At 45.5% G+C, this 18847-nt stretch overlaps 1 protein-coding gene and 1 long non-coding RNA gene across 3 annotated transcripts; one reads left to right on the top strand and one right to left on the bottom strand.

Moving 5' to 3' along the window:
• Positions 1–7490: 7490 nt before the first annotated feature.
• On the bottom strand, positions 7491–12129 carry RPS4X (ribosomal protein S4 X-linked). Of its 2 annotated transcripts, none has more exons than XM_074029329.1 (7): positions 12040–12129; positions 10984–11061; positions 10375–10555; positions 9859–9956; positions 8641–8812; positions 8106–8263; positions 7491–7648 (listed from the first exon to the last, which is right to left on the bottom strand). In XM_074029329.1, exons 1-7 carry the CDS (start codon positions 12040–12042, stop codon positions 7547–7549), a joined length of 792 nt encoding a protein of 263 aa, XP_073885430.1. In that variant the 5' UTR covers positions 12043–12129; the 3' UTR covers positions 7491–7546. The 2 variants fall into 2 exon arrangements, with proteins under 2 accessions (XP_073885430.1, XP_073885431.1); XM_074029330.1 differs by having other exon boundaries at positions 11639–12129.
• Positions 12130–12285: 156 nt separating this feature from the next.
• On the top strand, positions 12286–13575 carry LOC135969188 (uncharacterized). Its single transcript, XR_010584301.1, has 2 exons — positions 12286–12383; positions 13042–13575. It is a non-coding gene; the product is annotated as an uncharacterized lncRNA (long non-coding RNA).
• The last annotated feature ends 5272 nt before the right edge of the window (positions 13576–18847 follow it).

The following is an 18847-nucleotide window of genomic DNA, read 5'->3' on the forward strand; positions in this document are numbered from 1 at the left end:
GGTGATGGCATGTGCCTGTAGTGCCAGGGGGATCACTTGAGCCCAGGAGTTCAAGGCTGCAGGGTGCTGTGATTGTGCCTGTGAGTAGCAGGGTGCACTCCTGCCTGGGCAATAGAGACCCTGTCTCTAAAAATTAAAAAAAAGTTAAAAATTAAGGAAATATTCTTTCAGTATTCAAGAACTATTCTCCAAGTCAGCAAAAAAGCTGCTTACATCGACAGGTGAGTTGAAGTTCCAACATATATGTCTTTATTGTTTCACTTTTGTCTTATTTGTTAATGCAAACAAAAATATCAACCAATACTCTCATGGGAGCTAACATTCTTTTGTCAATTGCAACCATAACCATAGGTTGGCTATGGATATGAAAGTTTGGCAAAAGTCAATAGAAGCATTCTGTGAGAATCAACTGGCTACATGGACTTCACAATGGAGTATTTTTAAATTTAATAGTAATTTATTTATTTTTGAGACAGAGTCTTGCTTTGTGTCACCCAGGCTGGAGTACAGTGACACGATCTTGGCTCACTGCAACCTCCGCCTCCTGGGTTCAAGCGATTCTTGTGCCTCAGCCTCCCGAGTAGCTGGGACCACAGGTGCCAGCCACCACGCCCGGCTAATTTTTGTATTTTTAGTAGAGATGGGGTTTTGCCATGTTGGCCACGCTGGTCTCCAACTCCCGACTTCAGGTGATCCGCCCACCTTCCAAAGTGCTGGGATTACAGTTGTGAGCCCTCGTGCCCAGACCCTTTGGGCTTTAAAATTGATGTTTGTGTTTGGGGAATTTTCCAGGCTAAACAACCTGGAGCAGATGAGTGGATTTCCGATTCGGGAGAGAAAGTCGTACCTGAAAAGACAGCATCACTCTTGGATATCCAGTTTATGTTCAAGGGAGCACGGGAATTAACTCCTTGGGTGGAGTCCCTCAGACCCGGCACTTGCCACCTTTTGGTACCAGGAACCTGAGGTCATGTCTGCAATGTACTTTTTTTTTTTTTTTTTTTTTTTTGAGACGGAGTCTTGCTCTGTCACCCAGGCTGGAGTGCAGTGGCCGGATCTCGGCTCACTGCAAGCTCCGCCTCCCGGGTTCACGCCATTCTCCTGCCTCAGCCTCCGGAGTAGCTGGGACTACAGGCACCCGCCACCTCGCCCGGCTAGTTTTTTGTAATTTTTAGTAGAGACGGGGTTTCACCGTGTTAGGCAGGATGGTCTCGATCTCCTGACCTCGTGATCCGCCCGTCTCGGCCTCCCAAAGTGCTGGGATTACAGGCTTGAGCCACCGCGCCCGGCCTGCAATGTACTTTAAAACACCTTTTTGATTTTTCCGTGACACAGCCCTCAGGAGGTCCTGAGAACACGTGCCCCCCCAACTCCCCTCCTTTTTTTTCCCCAGGAGATGCAGTCTTGCTGTCCCCCAGGCTGGAGTGCGGTGGCACAATCTCGGCTCACTGCACCCTCCACCTCCCAGGTTCAAGCGATTCTCTTGCCTCAGTCTTCTGAGTAGCTGGGATTACAGTCGCCCGCCACCACACCCGGCTAATTTTCTTATTTTTAGTGGAGACGGGGTTTCACCACGTTGGCCAGGCTGGTTTCAAACTCCTGTCCTCGCAATCTGCCCGCCTTGGCCTCCCAAAGTGCTGGGATTACAGGTGTGAGACACTGCACCCAGCCACCCCTTTCTTTTTTTAAAAAAATTTTGAGGCCAGGAGCGGTGGCTCATGCCTGTAATCAGAGCACTTCAGGAGAACGAGAAGGGCGGATCACCTGAGGTAAGGAGTTCGAGACCAGCCTGGCCAACATGGTGAAACCGTCTCTACAAAAATACAAAAATTAGCCAGGCGTAGTGGCTCACACCTGCAATCCCAGCTACTCAGGAGGCCGAGGCGGGAGAATCGCTTCAACCCGGGAGGCGGAGGTTGCAGTGAGCAGAGATTGCGCCATTGCACTCCAGCCTGGGAAACAGGAGCGAAACTTCATCTCAAAACATTTTGAGACGGTCTCACTCTATCAACCAGGCTGGGGATGCAGTGGCATCTTAGCTTACTGCAACCTTCACCTTCTGGGCTGAAGTGATCCTCCCACCTCAGCCTCCTGTGTAGCTGTACCTAGAGGCCAGTGCTATCACACCCAGCTAATTTTTTTGTATTTCTTAGAGTTGGTGGGTCTCCCTATGTTGCCCAGGCTGGTCTTGAACTCCTGGGCTCAAGAGATCCTCCCACCTTGGCTTCCCAAATTGCTGGGATTTCAGGCGTGAGCCATCCGTGCCTGGCTGCAATTTACTTTCGAAGTGTTCAGAAAAATAGATGTTTGTGTACATATACAGGCATGAAAATAAAGCAAATATGGCAAAATCTTAGCCATTATTGAACCCAGGTGGCGTCCATATAGGTAATCACTATACTGCTGTCTCAACTCTCCTGTGTATTTGAGAATGTTCATAATATAAACTACAATAAGAATCAGTGCAAAGTACTGAGGCAGAATGCCTCTTGTGTTCAAGAAACATCAAGGAGGCCAGTGTGGCTGAACAGATTGACTCGGGGAACAGGTAGATGAGGTGAGAAGCCAGACTGTGAGGGCCTCGCAGGTTCTTATGGCTGTGGCTTTTAGTCTGAGTTGAGATAGATGGGAGCTTATTTAGGAGCATGAGTGAGGAGTGACCTGATCTATCTTAAACAGGATCCCATTCGGCAGCTGAGTTGAGACTGGAGGGGTCAAGAATGGAAGCCAAGAGACCTGTTATGGGCTGGTGCTATCTATAATCTAGTGTGCAGGCAAGAGTTGTTGGTGGTTCATACCAGGTTGGGCAGGTTATAAGTGGTCTGATATTATCTGGGAGGAGGGCATACATTGTGCTATTTGTTCCTTTATATGTTTATTATGAAAAATCTCAAAGATATACAGAAGAGAGTAATGAATCCCCTCTACCCATCGTTCACCTTCAACATTATCAATACATGGTCATTTTTATTTATTTGAGTCAGGGTCTTGTTCTGTTACCCAGGCTGGAGTGCAGTTGCAGTCATAGTTCACTGTAGTCTCAAATTCCTGGGCTCAAGCTATCCTCTCACCTCAGCCTCCCAAATAGCTTCAATTACAGGTAAGAACCACCACGCTCAGCTAATTTTTAAAATTTTTGTAGAGGTGGTAGTGTGTCTCTCTACATTGCCCAGTCTGGTCTTGAATTCCTGGCCTCAATGATCTTCCCATCTTGGCCTCCTAAAGAGCTGGGATTACAGGCATGAACCACTGCACCCAGACTTGAAGCAAATTTCAGATTGCTCGTCATTTCTTCTGCAAATCCTTCACTATGTATCCTCAAAGATAAGGACTCCATAAAAAGCTGTATGATTGTGCAAAACTGAGCAATTATTTCTAAGTATCACTAAATATGGATTCTGGACATATTTTGAAGGTAGAGTCACCAGGATTTTCTGATAAAAGGACATGAATCAAGGATGTGTCCAAAGCTTTTGGCTGGAGTTTGATGGGGACACTATACACAGACTGACAGGCCGGAGGGAGGTATCACTCTTCTCCATCTGGTTTAGGGAAAAGAATACAGGATTTGGGTATCAAAAAATCAAAATGGCTTTGCAAACTATTCTATATGTCCTAGCTGTTTGTTATTCTTATTCAAAGCTGTGCTGCGTTGTGCTGCTCTGACTCAGATGTGAGGCCTAGCCTGGCTGGAGGCACAGGGATGTAAACTAAACCTGGTTAAGTTCTGCTGGCTTCAGTCTGTTTCATCTCAGGACTTGTTTGGCTCACTGCTGAGATGATCTCAAAGGTTTCCTTCAGCTCTAAGAATATGAAGCAAATTGGAAGGCTTTAAAAGCCTTACAAAGACACAAGCCATTTTATTTGGAAATTTGTAGCTCATTTAGATGATTCAGGGCCCTTGGGCTAAGTCCACCTGCCTGGTATTAGAATGGAAATCTTCCAAGTTGCTAGTTGGGGGGGGGGGTGGGAAGAAAAATAAATAGAATCCTGGCCGGGTGCCGTGGCTCATGCCTGTAATCCCAGCACTTTGGAAGGCCAAGGTGGGCAGATCACCTGAGGTCAGGAGTTCAACAGTCTGACCAACATGGAGAAACCCTGTCTTTGCTAAAAATACAAAATTAGCCAGGCATGGTGGCACATGCCTGTAATTCCAGCTACTCAGGAGGCTGAGGCAGGAGAAACGCTTGAACCCGGGAGGCGGAGGTTGTGGTGAGCTGAGATCATGCCACTGCACGCCAGCCTGGGCAATAAGAGCGACACTGTCTCAAAATAAACAAAACAAAACAAAAATCCCTGTGCTAGTTTAACAAATAAATAAAAAACCACAAGTTTAAAATTTTGAAAAGAAACCTCCCGACTAGGCGCAATGGTTCTCGCTTATAATCCCAGCAACTTTGAGAGGATCACTCGAGCCCAGGAATTTGAGACCAGCCTGGGCAACATAGCAAGACCCCCACATCTCTACCAAAAAAAAAAAAAAAAAAAAAAATTAGCCAGGCATGGTGGTGTGCTCCTGTAGTCCCACCTACTCAGGGAGCTGAGGTGGGAGGATCACTTGAGCCTGAGACGTCAAGGCTGCAGTGAGTCATGATATCCTGCCACTGCACTCCAGCCTGGGTGACAAAGTGAGATCCTGTCTCCAAAAATAAAAATTAAACAAAACCCCTATGAGACCACAGCTGAATATACCAATTCTCCAGTTGTGCTAACTGGTTCACCAATTAGCTCTAGGAAACCATGGTATATGTGAAAGGAACTCTGAGGCTTCTCATTTTCCCTATTTGCTTTGGTCCCTTAGCTAAAATTCACATTTCTATCATCTGCTGAGCAGAGACTTTAGTACCTAGAAAGAAGCAAAGTGTAGCCAAGGATGTGTTGAGTAGCGTAGCACCAAGAGCCAGCCTACCAGCATTCAGGATCCTGCATCCAGGTTGCTGGCTGGAGTCCTGCCCTCTGGCCTTTCATAGTCTCACCTGCCTGTTCTTTTTAAGACAGGGTCTCACTCTGTCATCCAGGCTGGAGTACAATAGCACAATCATTGCTCACTACAACCTCCATTCCCCAGGCTCCAGTGATCTTCCCACCTCAGCCTCCTAAATAGCTGGGACCAAAGATGCATGACACCACGCCCAGCCAATGTTTGGTAGACAGGGTTTTGCCATGTTACACAGGCTAGTTTCAAACTCCTGGGCTCAATCGATCCACCTGCTTTGGCCTCTCAAAGTGCTGGGATTATAGGTGTGAGTCACCACACCCGGCCTCACCTGCCTGTTTCTGAAGGGCACCATAAGGTTACTTCTGACCTAGCCTCTCATCACAACTGGCCACCAGGATGAGCTCCATTCTCAGCAAGAGAACTTTTTTTTTTTTTTTTTTTTTCTAGACGGAGTCTTGCTCTGTCGCCCAGGCTGGAGTGCAGTGGCCGGATCTCAGCTCACTGCAAGCTCTGCCTCCCAGGTTTACGCCATTCTCCTGCCTCAGCCTCCCGAGTAGCTGGGACTACAGGCGCCCGCCACCTCGCCCGGCTAGTTTTTTGTATTTTTAGTAGAGACGGGGTTTCACCGTGTTAGCCAGGATGGTCTCGATCTCCTGACCTCGTGATCCGCCCGTCTCGGCCTCCCAAAGTGCTGGGATTACAGGCTTGAGCCACCGCGCCTGGCCTGAGAACCATTCTTAAAGCAAGATATCTGGCAAGCCCACTTACACACCTTTTCCATCCCTGATTCAGCTGCGCCCAGTCCCTGCAGAAATTCCTTTTCTGGCCCAGGTACAGTGGCTCACACCTGTAATCCCAGCACTTTGGGAGGCCAGGGTGGGAGGACCACTTGAGCCCAGGAATTCAAGACTGGCCTGCCCAATGTAGCAAGACCTTCCCTACAGAAACAAATTAACTTGGCGTCACGGTGCGTGCCTATAGTCCCAGTTACTCAGGAGGCTGCGGCTGGAGGATCTCTTGAGCCCAGGAGTTTGAGGCTGCAATGAGCTATGACTGAACCATTGCATCCAGCCTGGGTGACAGAGCAAAACCCTGTCTCTTAAAAAAGTTAATGGGACCCCAGCCAGTCATGCTTTGGCATCTGCAATATGAATGGCAGAGAAGCCCTACAGGACCAAATCTGGGCTTCAGGAACCCTGGGCGTGCCTCCTTTAGCTGATTTTCTCTGGCAAGACCAAGTAGTCTGCTGACTCAAAGCCCAGGATGCTGCCAGGGTAGAGACACTGCCCTAAGCCACAGTGCCTCTGCAAGCCTCTTATCCACTGCTAAACCATTATGCCTGGGAAACAGGGACCATTTAACATTCCCAGCTAAATATGCCAAGTGACTTTACACGTTTATTTTATCTTAAAGATGTCCAAAACGCAACTGATTTTCTAAAACCTGTGATGGTGGGATGATTAAGCCTCAGTGGTCTACAGCAAGTTAAATGCAAGGTGCTAAATGAAGGTGATGTGAGATACAGCATTTACAAGGGAGTACCTCTCAACATAGGGCAACTTCGCTTCCCAGAGGGCATTTGGCAATGTCTGAAGTAATTTTTGTATTATGACTCAGGGGGTGGGGGGCTGATATCTAGTGGATAGAGGATAGGAATATTGTTAAACATCACACAATGAACAGGACAGCTGCCCACAAATTATGTAGCGCCAAACGTTAACAGTAAGCTGAAAAGCCCTGCTATATGTGGCAAGGGAGGTTTTCATTTTTAGCAGGAAGACATGCTTTACAGGGTAACAGGAACAAGAGAGCAGGTTGAGAGAAGGTTGAAATCACAAGGCAGGATAATTGACACTGAGACGGGAGGGACTGGATTGAGGAAAAGGTGTGTGACAGTAGACCCCATGAAGCAGGGGCACATCTTCCTGAGACTGGCAAGCAAACCTGACATGATCTGACACATTTGGGCAAGCAAGAACAGGTTTATGTTCTACATCTCTGTCCTCTGAAAAACAAAGTTGAGGACTGCAGCGGCAGCTGGAGATTAATAAGGGCACTAAGTCCATGGAAGTGCACTGCTTTGCAACATCAACAGCTCATTTACGATGACCTTTAAGGGCAGCTGGAGATTTTCATCCCGCGTTTGGCAAGATGGGCACAGGAATGGGAAAAACAGATGAGCCAGGCTTGTGGATGGGCTAGTGCAATAAAGACTGGAGACGAAAATGAGGGCAGATTTTTAAAAAGCCAAGGGAGCTTAACAGGGCAGAGGGGCCCACTAGGTAGAGAAGTTCTTGGCCAAGTCGAGGGGTGAGATCAATACTCTGGGATTTCTTGGCTGTCTCTAATCCTTGGTTAGTTGCTGTTCCTTTCCCAAGTCTGGTATCTTCTACTTCCCACCACTGACTAAGCCCAGCCAATAACACAGACTGCCTAAGCCTGCCTGAGAATTTAATCACTGTTCATGTTATGCAGTAAAATAGCAGGAAACTGAATTTAAAAAAAATAAACAACCCCCCCACCCCCAACAAAACCAAAATGCTATTAATCCTGCCACAATATTTTTAATTACGTACAAAGGTCTGACATGGCACCCAGGGACCCATTTCACCCACTGCTCTGTTTGGCCGCCAGTCTTTTGTCTCTCTCTTCAGCAATGGTGAGGCGGATACCCTTTCCTCGGGGAAGAGAAATCCATGGTTTGTTGCCCTGGAAGAGAAAACAAGGAGAATGAAAACCCACCACACACCAACTCATAGTGGCTTGGCACATGCTACACTTGTCACCTCGTTTAACACAACTGAAGTCTGTTTGAGAGAGCACTTGGCATCAGCTAGGCAGTTTTAAGACACGGATGCTGGTTACCAAAAGTACCCACTGCTTGGGTTTCTGGGGCTGTCCTATGAAACTCACTGTATGCCCTTCATAATTAACATCTTATAAGTTTATTGTGCATAGCAGGTACCCACCATTTATTCAAGGGAGTCAAAGTTTAGTAGTACCTAAGGCTAATCATTATGACTCAGCCCAGCTCTGCGTGAGTCCTATCCAGAAGAGGCTTTGCACTAGGTTCAGCAGAGCCAGCCAGAAGCCTGGATGCTGCAATCCCAGCACCCATCTGCACTGACATACTTCCCCGGACTAGAGAGAGAAAACCCAGACTTACCTTGCCAATAACAAAAATGTTGGAAAGTCGAGTGGCAAAGCTGTTGCCATTGGCATCTTTCACGTGAACCACGTCAAAAGATCCAGGATGCCTCTCTCTGTTGGTGATCACACCAATTCTTCCCAGGTTAGCACCTCCAGTCACCATACACAGGTTACCTAGGCAGGAAGAAATCATCTGCTTCAACCCAATATAACAAATGACAAGCAGTTCAGAGATGGGTCCAAAACAAATTTTATTCCTCCTTTCCCCCCTCATTTGCATTTCCTCATACGGAACTGCTGTCCATGCTAGGACTCCCAGGGCTCACACCTATAATCAGTTCGAGAACAGTCTGGGCAACAGAGTAAGACCCCCCTCTATAAAACACAGTTTAAAAGAAGAAATGAATATTCTGAGCATTTGTGCCTCTGGCTATAAACAAACCTGGGGGATCAGAGCAGATGGTTTTTAATAAAAACATACCCAGACCCTGTGCAATTCATAATGATCTAGGCCTTAAAGAGGGTACCCAGGTAGCACAGAGGATGCTTACCAGTGTCGAACTTGATGAAATCAGTAATCTTGCCAGTCTCCAAATCAATCTGAATGGTATCATTCACCTTGATGAGGGGATCGGGGTAGCGGATGGTGCGGGCATCATGAGTCACCAGATGAGGGATTCCTTTTGTGCCCACAAAGATCTTTCTCACTTTGCATAACTTGTACTAGAAAAATACAAGGGTTAACCACATTCAATCCATCTCACATGTACTTTTTAACCCTACACAGGAACCATGGGTTCCCTAACTGCTGCAGAATAATTGTGGCGCTGACCGTTCTTTCCACCCTCAAGTGTATGTTGCATACAGCCCTTCTCTAGGCTCATCCTCTAACATCCACCATTGCCCTCCACTCCTCCAACATAAATGCCACTCCAGTTTCCCAGGCTCTTTAAGCCTTATGGGGCCCTGGGAATTCTTCCCTTTAACTTGACTTTATCTTAATAGCTCCCTGTACTGAGTTTTGTTTCACCAACAGCAATTGTATTACCAGTTCATCCAATCAACAAATATTTCACATAGCATTTCAATTTTGGATCTCTACTCCCTAATATCAAATCATCACAGATGCCACTGGATGTGCCCTCCAGCCTGCTGATAACAAGGTTGTGCAAAAGGAAATTAGGAGCCACATAAGCCAATTAAATTAACCTTCATTTACAGCCAATAATCCAAACAGCCCTAAACTTTTGTGTAAAACCATCAAACCAAACTGGATTAAATAATCAAAGACTGTAATCTTTTTCTAAACCTCAAGCTAGTGCCTCAAGGACTGTCCATTTCCTCCATGGACACCTTCCCCTCCCCAAAGTAAAGCTACCCCCACAAATGGAGACATGGAAGGGCTCATACTTCAGGTACCCAATAAACAAGTTCCCAGAAATCATTCTCCGTGACTCTTAAGAGACACCAGGAAGTCACGGTTCAATGGAATTCATTTCTACCACAAAAAAAGAAAATCTGCTGAGGAAGTTAACTTCAAATGGGTGTCAATTTTAGGTATCCAGCAATGCTCTACAGCTATCAGCCAGACTTTTAATAAATTTACATGTAAGATAGAATCTCATCAAATTGTTAGCTTGATATTAATAGGTATGAGATTTTAAGTAATCAATACCCACCTCATTGCAAGCAGCACTCTCACTGAACACAGGCCCTTACAACTAAGTAACTATACTGAGTAAAGACCCAGTTTGCTTTGCCACACTCACCTTGGCCTCCTCAGGTGTAATACGATGTACAGCAAAGCGACCCTTGGTGTCATAGATCAGACGGAAATTCTCTCCCGTCTTGTCAATGCTGATGACATCTGAAATCAAGCAGTAACCCGTTACTACATACAGTGATCCCCACTACCTCATGCCAAGCAACAACCATAGCTCTCTAAGACAAAAAACCCCCATGTGCCTCCCAGTTCTAATCAAACAAGGATTCTAAAGATTAAAGATCATGGCCAGATCTTCAATATTTCAAAATGCCGTTTTTATGACTGCATGTAAAATTTAAAAGTGAATAGAAATTTAGTTTTGAGAAACATTTCATTTTTATTTGCATATTTTTTATTTAAGTAAAAAACAGGGAAAGTCAGGCTGTTTCTGAGAGACTTGACAGATTACAAAAGTTAGAGATATGATCAAAGTTAGAGATATGATCAAGCCCTATGGTATTCGGATACCATAGGGCTTCCATCCATATGCATCTCCAGAGTAGTTAAAACTTCTACTTACCCATGAATCCAGCAGGGTAGGTTATATCAGTTCGGACCTTGCCATCGATCTTAATGAACCGCTGCATGCAAATCTTCTTTACTTCATCTCCTGTCAGGGCATACTTAAGTCTGTTCCTTAGGAAGATGATGAGGGGGAGACACTCTCTCAACTTGTGGGGACCGGTGGATGGACGAGGAGCCTGTAACATTAAAAATGATAATCACTGTTGGGATTCACTCAAGCACTCAAACCCACCTCCTAGTCCACTAGATCCACTAACTGAACACCAAGACTGTCCATTACACCCAACTTGGGCTTTTACACAGGAGGTGTAAAAAGCTTCCAAAACTATTTCATACCTTAAAGTTTTACAGCATCTTCCCTGTCAGAGGACTAGGATCATTAAGAACATGAATCGAGTCCATGTAAATGTACTATATGGTATGTGGAATAAACGAGGTACAAAAATATTAAACAGACTGGAAGTGGGGGACAGCTAGATAGCACAGCTCTTTCAAGAGCAGAGGAAGCCAATAACAGATATTCCTCCCCTAGCCTGGTCCCCAAATGAGTCCTGGTAGGCACTTAAAAACAGTGGCCACGGAAATATTTATATAAGATACTTACAAACACACCGGTCAATTTATCCAGCATCCAATGCTTTGGAGCTGCTACCCGCTTCAGATGCTTCTTGGGACCACGAGCCTGAAAGTTTTAGGTTGCAATGCTGTTAATCAGGTTTCAGAGCAGCTTACAAAACCTAGTGTGTAACTTCTAGAAAGAACTCTGCTTAGTTTCATCTTCAGCAAAATGTGGACAATATTAAAGAAGTGTAGTTCCGATAAAACAGAAGCAGCAAAGTTACCTAGCAAATACCGTGAGATCCATAAGCTGCAACAAGTCTTCTTATTGTAACAGAGAAGATTCTTGGTTACTATGTTTCAGAACGTTTACTGATTACTATCTTTCAGAACCTTGCTAAAGTGTTTCCATGTTACTGTTTGAAACTGTATCTGTTTAGAGGTTAGGGTCTTTCCAGGACACCATACTAGTGAAATGGCCAGGGGGACGCACAGCAACACAAATGAGCCAGGAGTCTGCCTGTGTTTCTAAAGTTTTCACAGTTTATTACCGTCTGTTTTTGACACGTCTGGAACAAGATTATTCTGACACCCGCACACACACATGTGCTGCTCCTTCGAACACTAAAGCCAAAAGCTGACACCAATTTTACTTTAAAAAGAGTAAGGAAGCCTCTTTAATGCTGTGTCCAGATGCTTACCGGCCACACATGGTAAAGTCGGGCCGTGCCAAAAAGACAATGACAAAGAAAACCTTTCTCCGCCGGGCGGACCCAGCGCCCACCCGCCTCGGGCTCGCAGTCTCTGCTCCCGGCCCAGCCGCGGCTCCGGCCGGGGAGGAAAAACAGCTTCTCCCGGAACAGGACGTGTGGCCGGGTCAGAGACAGAGGCCTTCCCAACAGCAGCACCAGATCCGCGCCTCCCCAACGCTAGGCCAGCGTTCGCTCTTCGCCCTGGAGCCCGTCCCGGCCTACCACGGAGGCCGTGATCCCTTCGCCTCTGCCCGGCCATCCCCAGTACGAGTCCCGAGACCTCGGGCAGCCCCGGCCCGGGGAGGATGGAGGTGGATACGTCCTAGGAGCTCGCTAAGTAAACAGCTTACCATGGCTGCGTTAGGCAAGGAAAGAGGACCTCCGTCTTCCGGTGCGCGTAGAAATTGGGCCCGGAGACTGCGCGCGCCGGCTATTCAGATGCTCCGCCCAGTTCAGCCCTTTGCTGGCGCGCCGGGACTCTTTCTTGCCATCTGCTGGTGGGAGGTCGGAAGTCCGGAGCTGGAGAACCACGGCGGAAAGAGGGTGTCTCCTAAGGGCGATTTCCTCCCTCCCCTTTTTCCGCCCTTCCCCCTCCCATATTTGCTGAGCGTCTCCTGTGTGCCTGATTCTGTGCTAGGTGCTGGGAATACAAAGATGAACTACACAACATCCCTGCCCTCAAGGAGAGTTCAAAGTGAGCCTACTTCCAATCTCACGTACAGATGATTATATAATCAATAGAATACATTTTAATAAATATTTAATGTTATTTCTTAAACGTACTTTGTCTGTCCCTTTTTCGTGTTCCCTCGAGCCAGCCAGGCAGCCACACTGAGTTGGGAAGAGCCAACAATGTTTTTAACCCCCTCTTGCTTCTCTGCTTTAACCCTGACATCACCCCCCGCCCCCCCCCCGCGCTTGCTTCCTGTACATCGCATTTGGCACTTACAGAAACTCAGGGAGGAGGGAGGATATTAGAGATCGTCTGGTTATATCTAACTAAAATGTAGATCTGATCCTGCTTCGAAACTGCCCTTGGCCCTCCGTTTCCTGCCCTAAGGGAGCAGGTCCGAACTTTATCTGGCTCCATTGCTCTCTCCCCGCAATCCCAAACTTCAAAGCTCAAGCCCCGCCAAGCTAGTTTGTTCCAAGGGAGTCAGCTCTTTTTGTTTGTTTGTTTGGGAGACAGGGTCTTACTCTGTCACCCAGGCTGGAGTGCATGGCTTATTGCAGCCTCGGCAGCCGGGGCTCAAGCGATCCTCTCACTTCAGCCCCCACTGGGTTTGGGACAACAGGCCCACGCCACCGCACCCAACTAATTTTTTGTATTTTTTTTTTTTTTTTTTTTGTAGAGACGGGATTTCTCCATGTTGCCTAGGCTGGTCTCGAACTCCTGGACTCAAGCGATCCGCCCGCCTCGACCTCCCAAAGTGCTGGGCCTGAGCCAGTGGCCAGGGTCAGCTCTTTCAAGACTGCTTGTGGACTTGATTCCTAAGCTTGGAACCACCATGAACAGCCAATCCCCCTTCCTGGGTATCACCTAATCCCACACCTCAGCCTTGGAAATGCACAGTTCATGTCCCTCTGGTTTTGTGAGCTCATGGTCCCCTCAGTCAGGGTAAATCTCTCATTCTTACCCCAGAGGCTTGTGTTCAAACTTGGTGAGGGCACACAGCACATTGGGTAGCAAGGGCAAATTTAGTTACCTGTCCTCCACCAAACTGAGCAGCTCCAGGATGGAGCCTGCCCTAATTCATCTGGGCAGGCCCTTTGCCACTGAACAGAGCCTCGGCACTGTGTCCAGCACTTGGTAAATACTTGTTGAATGAATAAACGGAGTCAACATCCCACTCATTGTGCCAAGTCCTACTGTACTATCCCTGAGAGCATCCAGCCTGTGCCTGAATTCTTCCCACCATGGGATCAAGCTCCTAACTCATGAGGTTCCATTTCACAAGTCTCTATCTCTACCATCCACTTTACCCCTCAGCAGTCTGCAGAGGAGCAAAAGAGGGAAACACTGTTGGCTCCTCTCAAGCAGACAGTATTAACCAAGCAGACAGTATTAACTAGGAGGGCAGGAACTCCTCCTTGTCTAAAATTGGGATACGATCCACAACAAAGCATGTTATAAGAGATTATTGGAAAGGATTGATTCATTGGAGGTGAGGAGTAGAGAGAAGGTGAAGGTGATGAGATAATGGAAGTTGGTTCTGAGGTTTTTAATCTGAGAGCACTGGGAAGATGGTACAATCAACAGAAATGGTGGAGGAGTTGCTGTGGGAGTGGGGGGATAACCATGTGTTTTCCAGCTAGAGAGGATAGGAGAAATGGCTGGTTAGAGCTACAGATCTCACTTAATCAAGATCACACAGCCAGTTTGGGGATGAGGGGGCTTGTCTCTTGCCTCCCAGGTGAATGGTTTGTTTTCATGCCACAGGTTATCAAAGGACTTGAGGAAATCAAAGCATCTTTTTCAGTATATTTCTCTCTCTCAATTTGTATTTATGCACAAACGACATTCTAACAACAATAAAGGGAATTTGGAAAGAGCTAAGTAAATCGCAAACAGTACCTCCCCAAACACCCTAAACACATCATCTGTATTCATTTGTTCCTCTTCCTGTTCTCTTTCTGATCGGTTTGTGTGCATGCATACTTTTACATAATTTTAGTCCTAGCATACAGACCATTTTGTATTCTGTTTTTATTATACTAGAAACACTTTCCAAGGCCGGGCGCGGTGGCTCAAGCCTGTAATCCCAGCACTTTGGGAGGCCGAGGCGGGTGGATCACAAGGTCAGGAGATCGAGACCACAGTGAAACCCCGTCTCTACTAAAAATACAAAAAATTAGCCGGGCGCGGTGGCGGGCGCCTGTAGTCCCAGCTACTCAGGAGGCTGAGGCAGGAGAATGGCGTGAACCCAGGAGGCGGAGCTTGCAGTGAGCCGAGATCGCGCCACTGCACTCCAGCCTGGGCAACAGCGTGAGACTCCGTCTCAAAAAAAAAAAAAAAAAGAAACACTTTCCAAGTTGCTACATAATCCTCATAATTACTATTTTAACAGCTGTATCATATTCCATTAATGGATGCCCCACAATTAATACAAGTTCTCTGTTGTTGGATATTTAGCTTTCTGTACTTTATTATGCATGTTGCTACAGTGAACAGCTTTTTCCTTCAGTTGAATATTTTCCTTAGAATAAATCTATTCCTTCAACCAACACTTATTGAGTGCTTACTCTGTGTCAAGCTCTGTATTATGAACTGAGGATGCAGAGATGATTAAGATCTAGTTCTTGCTCTCAAGGAACAAATAATAATATGAGAAGCAGGCTGCGGGGGTGGGGAGGGAAAGCTAGGAGAAGCTTATCAGAGAAAAAATGGTGGTGAAGCAGGTTGTAACACAGAGGGCAGCTAAATCTTTAGGATCTTGGGCTTTAGCCTGTGGGTAGACAATGGAGAGCTGTTGAAAGATTTTAAGGAGGACAGAATCAGTGTTGTGCTTTAAAAAGATAACTGAAACTCCTCCATGTAGAATGGTTTGAAGGAAATGTGTGTGGCTTGGAGGACATGGGTCAGGTCTCTGTCAACAATACAAGCAAGAAACAGGAGGCTGAGACTTAGATCTGTGACTGTGGGGCTGAGTAGGAGGGGGCTCAAAGACTCAAAAGACATTGCAGATGGAGTATTGGCAGGATCTGACTGGGAAATGATGAATGTGCAGGGGTGAGGGACAAGGAGGTAATTAGGATGACTCCCAGGTTTCTGGCTTGGTGACTCAGTGATGTATTCACCGGAACAAGGAGGAGGCAGAGGAGTGTGCTTGAGGAGATGAGGAGATGAGTCTGAGACACAGGGCTGAGGGTGCGGGGGAACATCAGCCTGGAGATATCTTATAGACCCAGTCCTGAGCTCAGGTGCATGATCTGGGCTGGAGACTCAGATGTGGGAGAAGTGGTGCATCTGTGATTAATTCAGGGGCGTGGTTGGCAGTAACCCTTAGAAAGAGAGCATTATGTCAAAGAGTCTGAATGCTTTTGTAGTAGCGTATGTGTATTGCCAAAAAGCCTTTCTCAGAGGATCCTTGCAATTTTACTACACTTGTGCCATCCTGGTAATCACCTATTTTTAACTTTTGCTAATGTAATTATTTTGACTTGCACTAAAAATCCCCACTAGGCAGGGTGCGGTGGCTCACGCCTATAATCCCAGCACTTTGGGAGGCCGAGGCAGGCGGATCACTTGAGGTCAAAAGTTCAAGACCAGCCCGGCCAACATGGCGAAACCCCATCTCTACTAAAAATACAAAAAATTAGCAAGATGTGGTGGCATGCACCTGTAATCCCAGCTACTCGAGAGGCTGAGGCAGGAGAATCGCTCGAACCCTGGAGGCAGAGGTTGCAGTGAGCTGAGATGGTGCCACTGCACTCCAACCTGGCCGACAGAGTGAAACTCCATCTCAAAAAAAAAAAAAAAAAAAAAAAAGAAAGCCACTAGTGAGGTTGAATATTTTGCCACATGCTTGTTTACTCATTCCATTTTGTCTTGTGTGAAGTATCTCTGACCATTTATCTTTGGGGACATGTTTTTTGGTAGATTTCCATGAGTGCTTTATAAAATATAGACATTAATCCTTTGTCATACCAATTGGCTATTTTCTTTTTGGTTGTATTTTTCAGTGTACAAACTTTCAGGATTTTATATAGCCAAATCTGTTGATCTTTTCTCTTGTAATTTCTTCTTGTTCCTTCAAAGCTTAGAAAGCTGCTATCAGTTCAAAGATCTATTAGATACTCAATTCTATTTAATAACATATATTTAATTTTGTGTTAACTTGGGGTTGATACAGATAAATAGAATGAATAGAAAAAAAATTATATTCCCCCCCAAATGTTAGCTAACTGATGTTCTTACCATAATATATTGAATGATCTTTCCTCTGTTGTTTTGTAAGAACGGCTTTAGCATATAATAAATGAAATCACAGAGTACATGGTTCTAGTTCTGCAAGTGTGGGAGTGGGAGATGAGTCTATGAAGAGAGAACTGAGACACACGTCCCCAGCATCCGGTCCCAGATTACTAAGGAGGATAGACGTGTATGAACAGTTCATGGTAGTAGTGTTGGAATTACAGGCCTATGCCACCACATCTAGCCTGAAACTTATTTTTAAAACAGCTTTACCAGCCAGGTGCGGTGGCTCACGCCAGTAATCTCAGAACTTTGGGAGGCTGAGGTGGGCAGATCACTTGAGCCCAGGAGTTTGAAACCAGCCTGGACAACGTGGCAAGACCCCATGTCTACAAATAAAAATAAACAAAATTAGCCAGGCATGGTGGCCCGCACCTGCAGTCCCATCTACTCTGGAGCCTGAGGTGGGAGGATCAAAAAACAAAACAAACCAAAATGCAAGCTTTACTGAGAAATACTTGACATACAATAAATAGTAAGTGTTTAAAGTACACAGTTTGACAATTCTCATGCATGTATACACCCAAAGAAACCATCACAACTATGATAGTGAACATGTCTATCATCAACAAAAGTTTCCTCATGTGCCTTTGTAATCCCTCACTCCAGCCCCTCCCATCCCCACTCCTATTCCCAGGCAACTGCTGATCTGCTTTCTCTGACTATTGATTAATTTGCATTTTTTAGATTTTTAAATAATAGAAAGAAATAGAAATCAGACAGTATGTACTCATTTTGGTCTGGTGTCTTTCACTCGGCATAATTATTTTGAGGCTCATCTATGTTGTTGCGTGTATCAATAGTTTAGCTTCTTCTTTTTATTGCTGAGTAGTACTCCATTGTATGGATAAACATTAATTAGCTTATCCATTTACCCATGATAGACATGTGGGTTGTTTCTAGTTTGGGGCAATTAAAACAAAGCTGCTGTGAATGTTCACATACGAATGTTCACATTGTCCATTTTTATGGACAATGTTTTCATTTCTCTTGGGCAAATAACTAAGAGTGGAATGGCTAGGTCATACGGTAGGTGCATATTTAACTTTTATAAAAATTGCCAAAATGTTTTTCGAAGTGGTTTGTGTCATGTTACACTCCCATGAGCAGTGTATGAGAATTTCAGTTGCTCCACATCCTTGCCAACTCATATTTAGGCCCATCTTTAGAAAACATTTGTATTGTGATGAAATATACATAGCATTTTTTTGAGGCCAGGTGCAGTGACTCACGCCTATAAGTCCAGCACTTTGGGAGGCCAAGGCGGGCAGATCACAAGGTCAGGAGTTCGAGACCAGCCGGACCAACTTGGTGAAACCCCGTCTCTACTAAAAATACAAACGTTAGCTGGGCATGGTGGTGTGTGCCTGTAATCCCAGTTACTCAGGAGGCTGAGGCAGGAGAATAACTTGAACCTAGGAGGTGGAGGTTGCAGTGAGCTGAGATCATGCCACTGCACTCCAGCCTGGGCGACAGAGTGAGGTCCCATCTCAAATAAATAAATAAATAAATACATTTATTTACCATTTTTCCATTCTTACATATACAATTCCTTGGCATTAAGTACATTCACAATGCTGTGCAATCATCACCACTAACCAGTTCCAGAATGTTTTCATTTTCCCAAGCAGAAACTCAGTACCCATTAAAAAATAACTCCCCATTTCCCATGCCCTTAACCCCTGGTAACCTCTATTCAACTTTCTGTCTCCATGAATCTTCTCATTCTAAGTATCTCATATAGGAGGAATCATAAATATTTGTCCTTTTGTATCTGGGTTACTTCACTTATCATAATATCTTCAAGGTTCATCCACATTTTAGCATGTATCAGAATTTCATTTTTATGCCTGTTAATATTCCATTGTATGCATATGCAACATTTTGTGTATCCATGATCCGCTGATGTACACTAGGGTTGTTTCCATGTTTTGGCTACTGTGTATAATACTGCTATGAACGTTGGTATACAAGTATCCATTTGAATTTCTGCTCTCAATTCTTTTGGATATAAACCCAGAAGTGGAATTGCTGGATCATATGGTAATTGTATGCTTAAGTTTTTGAGGAACTGCCTAACTGTTTCTCACAGTGGCTACATTATTTCACATTTCCACCAGCAATGCACAGGGTTCCAAATTTCTCCACGTTCTCACCAACATTTGTTATTTTCCATTTTTGTT

This window comes from Macaca fascicularis, chromosome X (assembly GCF_037993035.2).
Source record: "Macaca fascicularis isolate 582-1 chromosome X, T2T-MFA8v1.1".
Lineage (NCBI taxonomy): Eukaryota > Metazoa > Chordata > Mammalia > Primates > Cercopithecidae > Macaca > Macaca fascicularis.

Coding starts and splice junctions, on each gene's coding strand:
- RPS4X (XM_074029329.1), bottom strand. Junction 10,556..10,983: donor ATAAATTGACCGGTGTGTTT/GTAAGTATCTTA, acceptor TTAATGTTACAG/GCTCCTCGTCCATCCACCGG. Junction 7,649..8,105: donor ACATTTTTGTTATTGGCAAG/GTAAGTCTGGGT, acceptor TTTCTCTTCCAG/GGCAACAAACCATGGATTTC.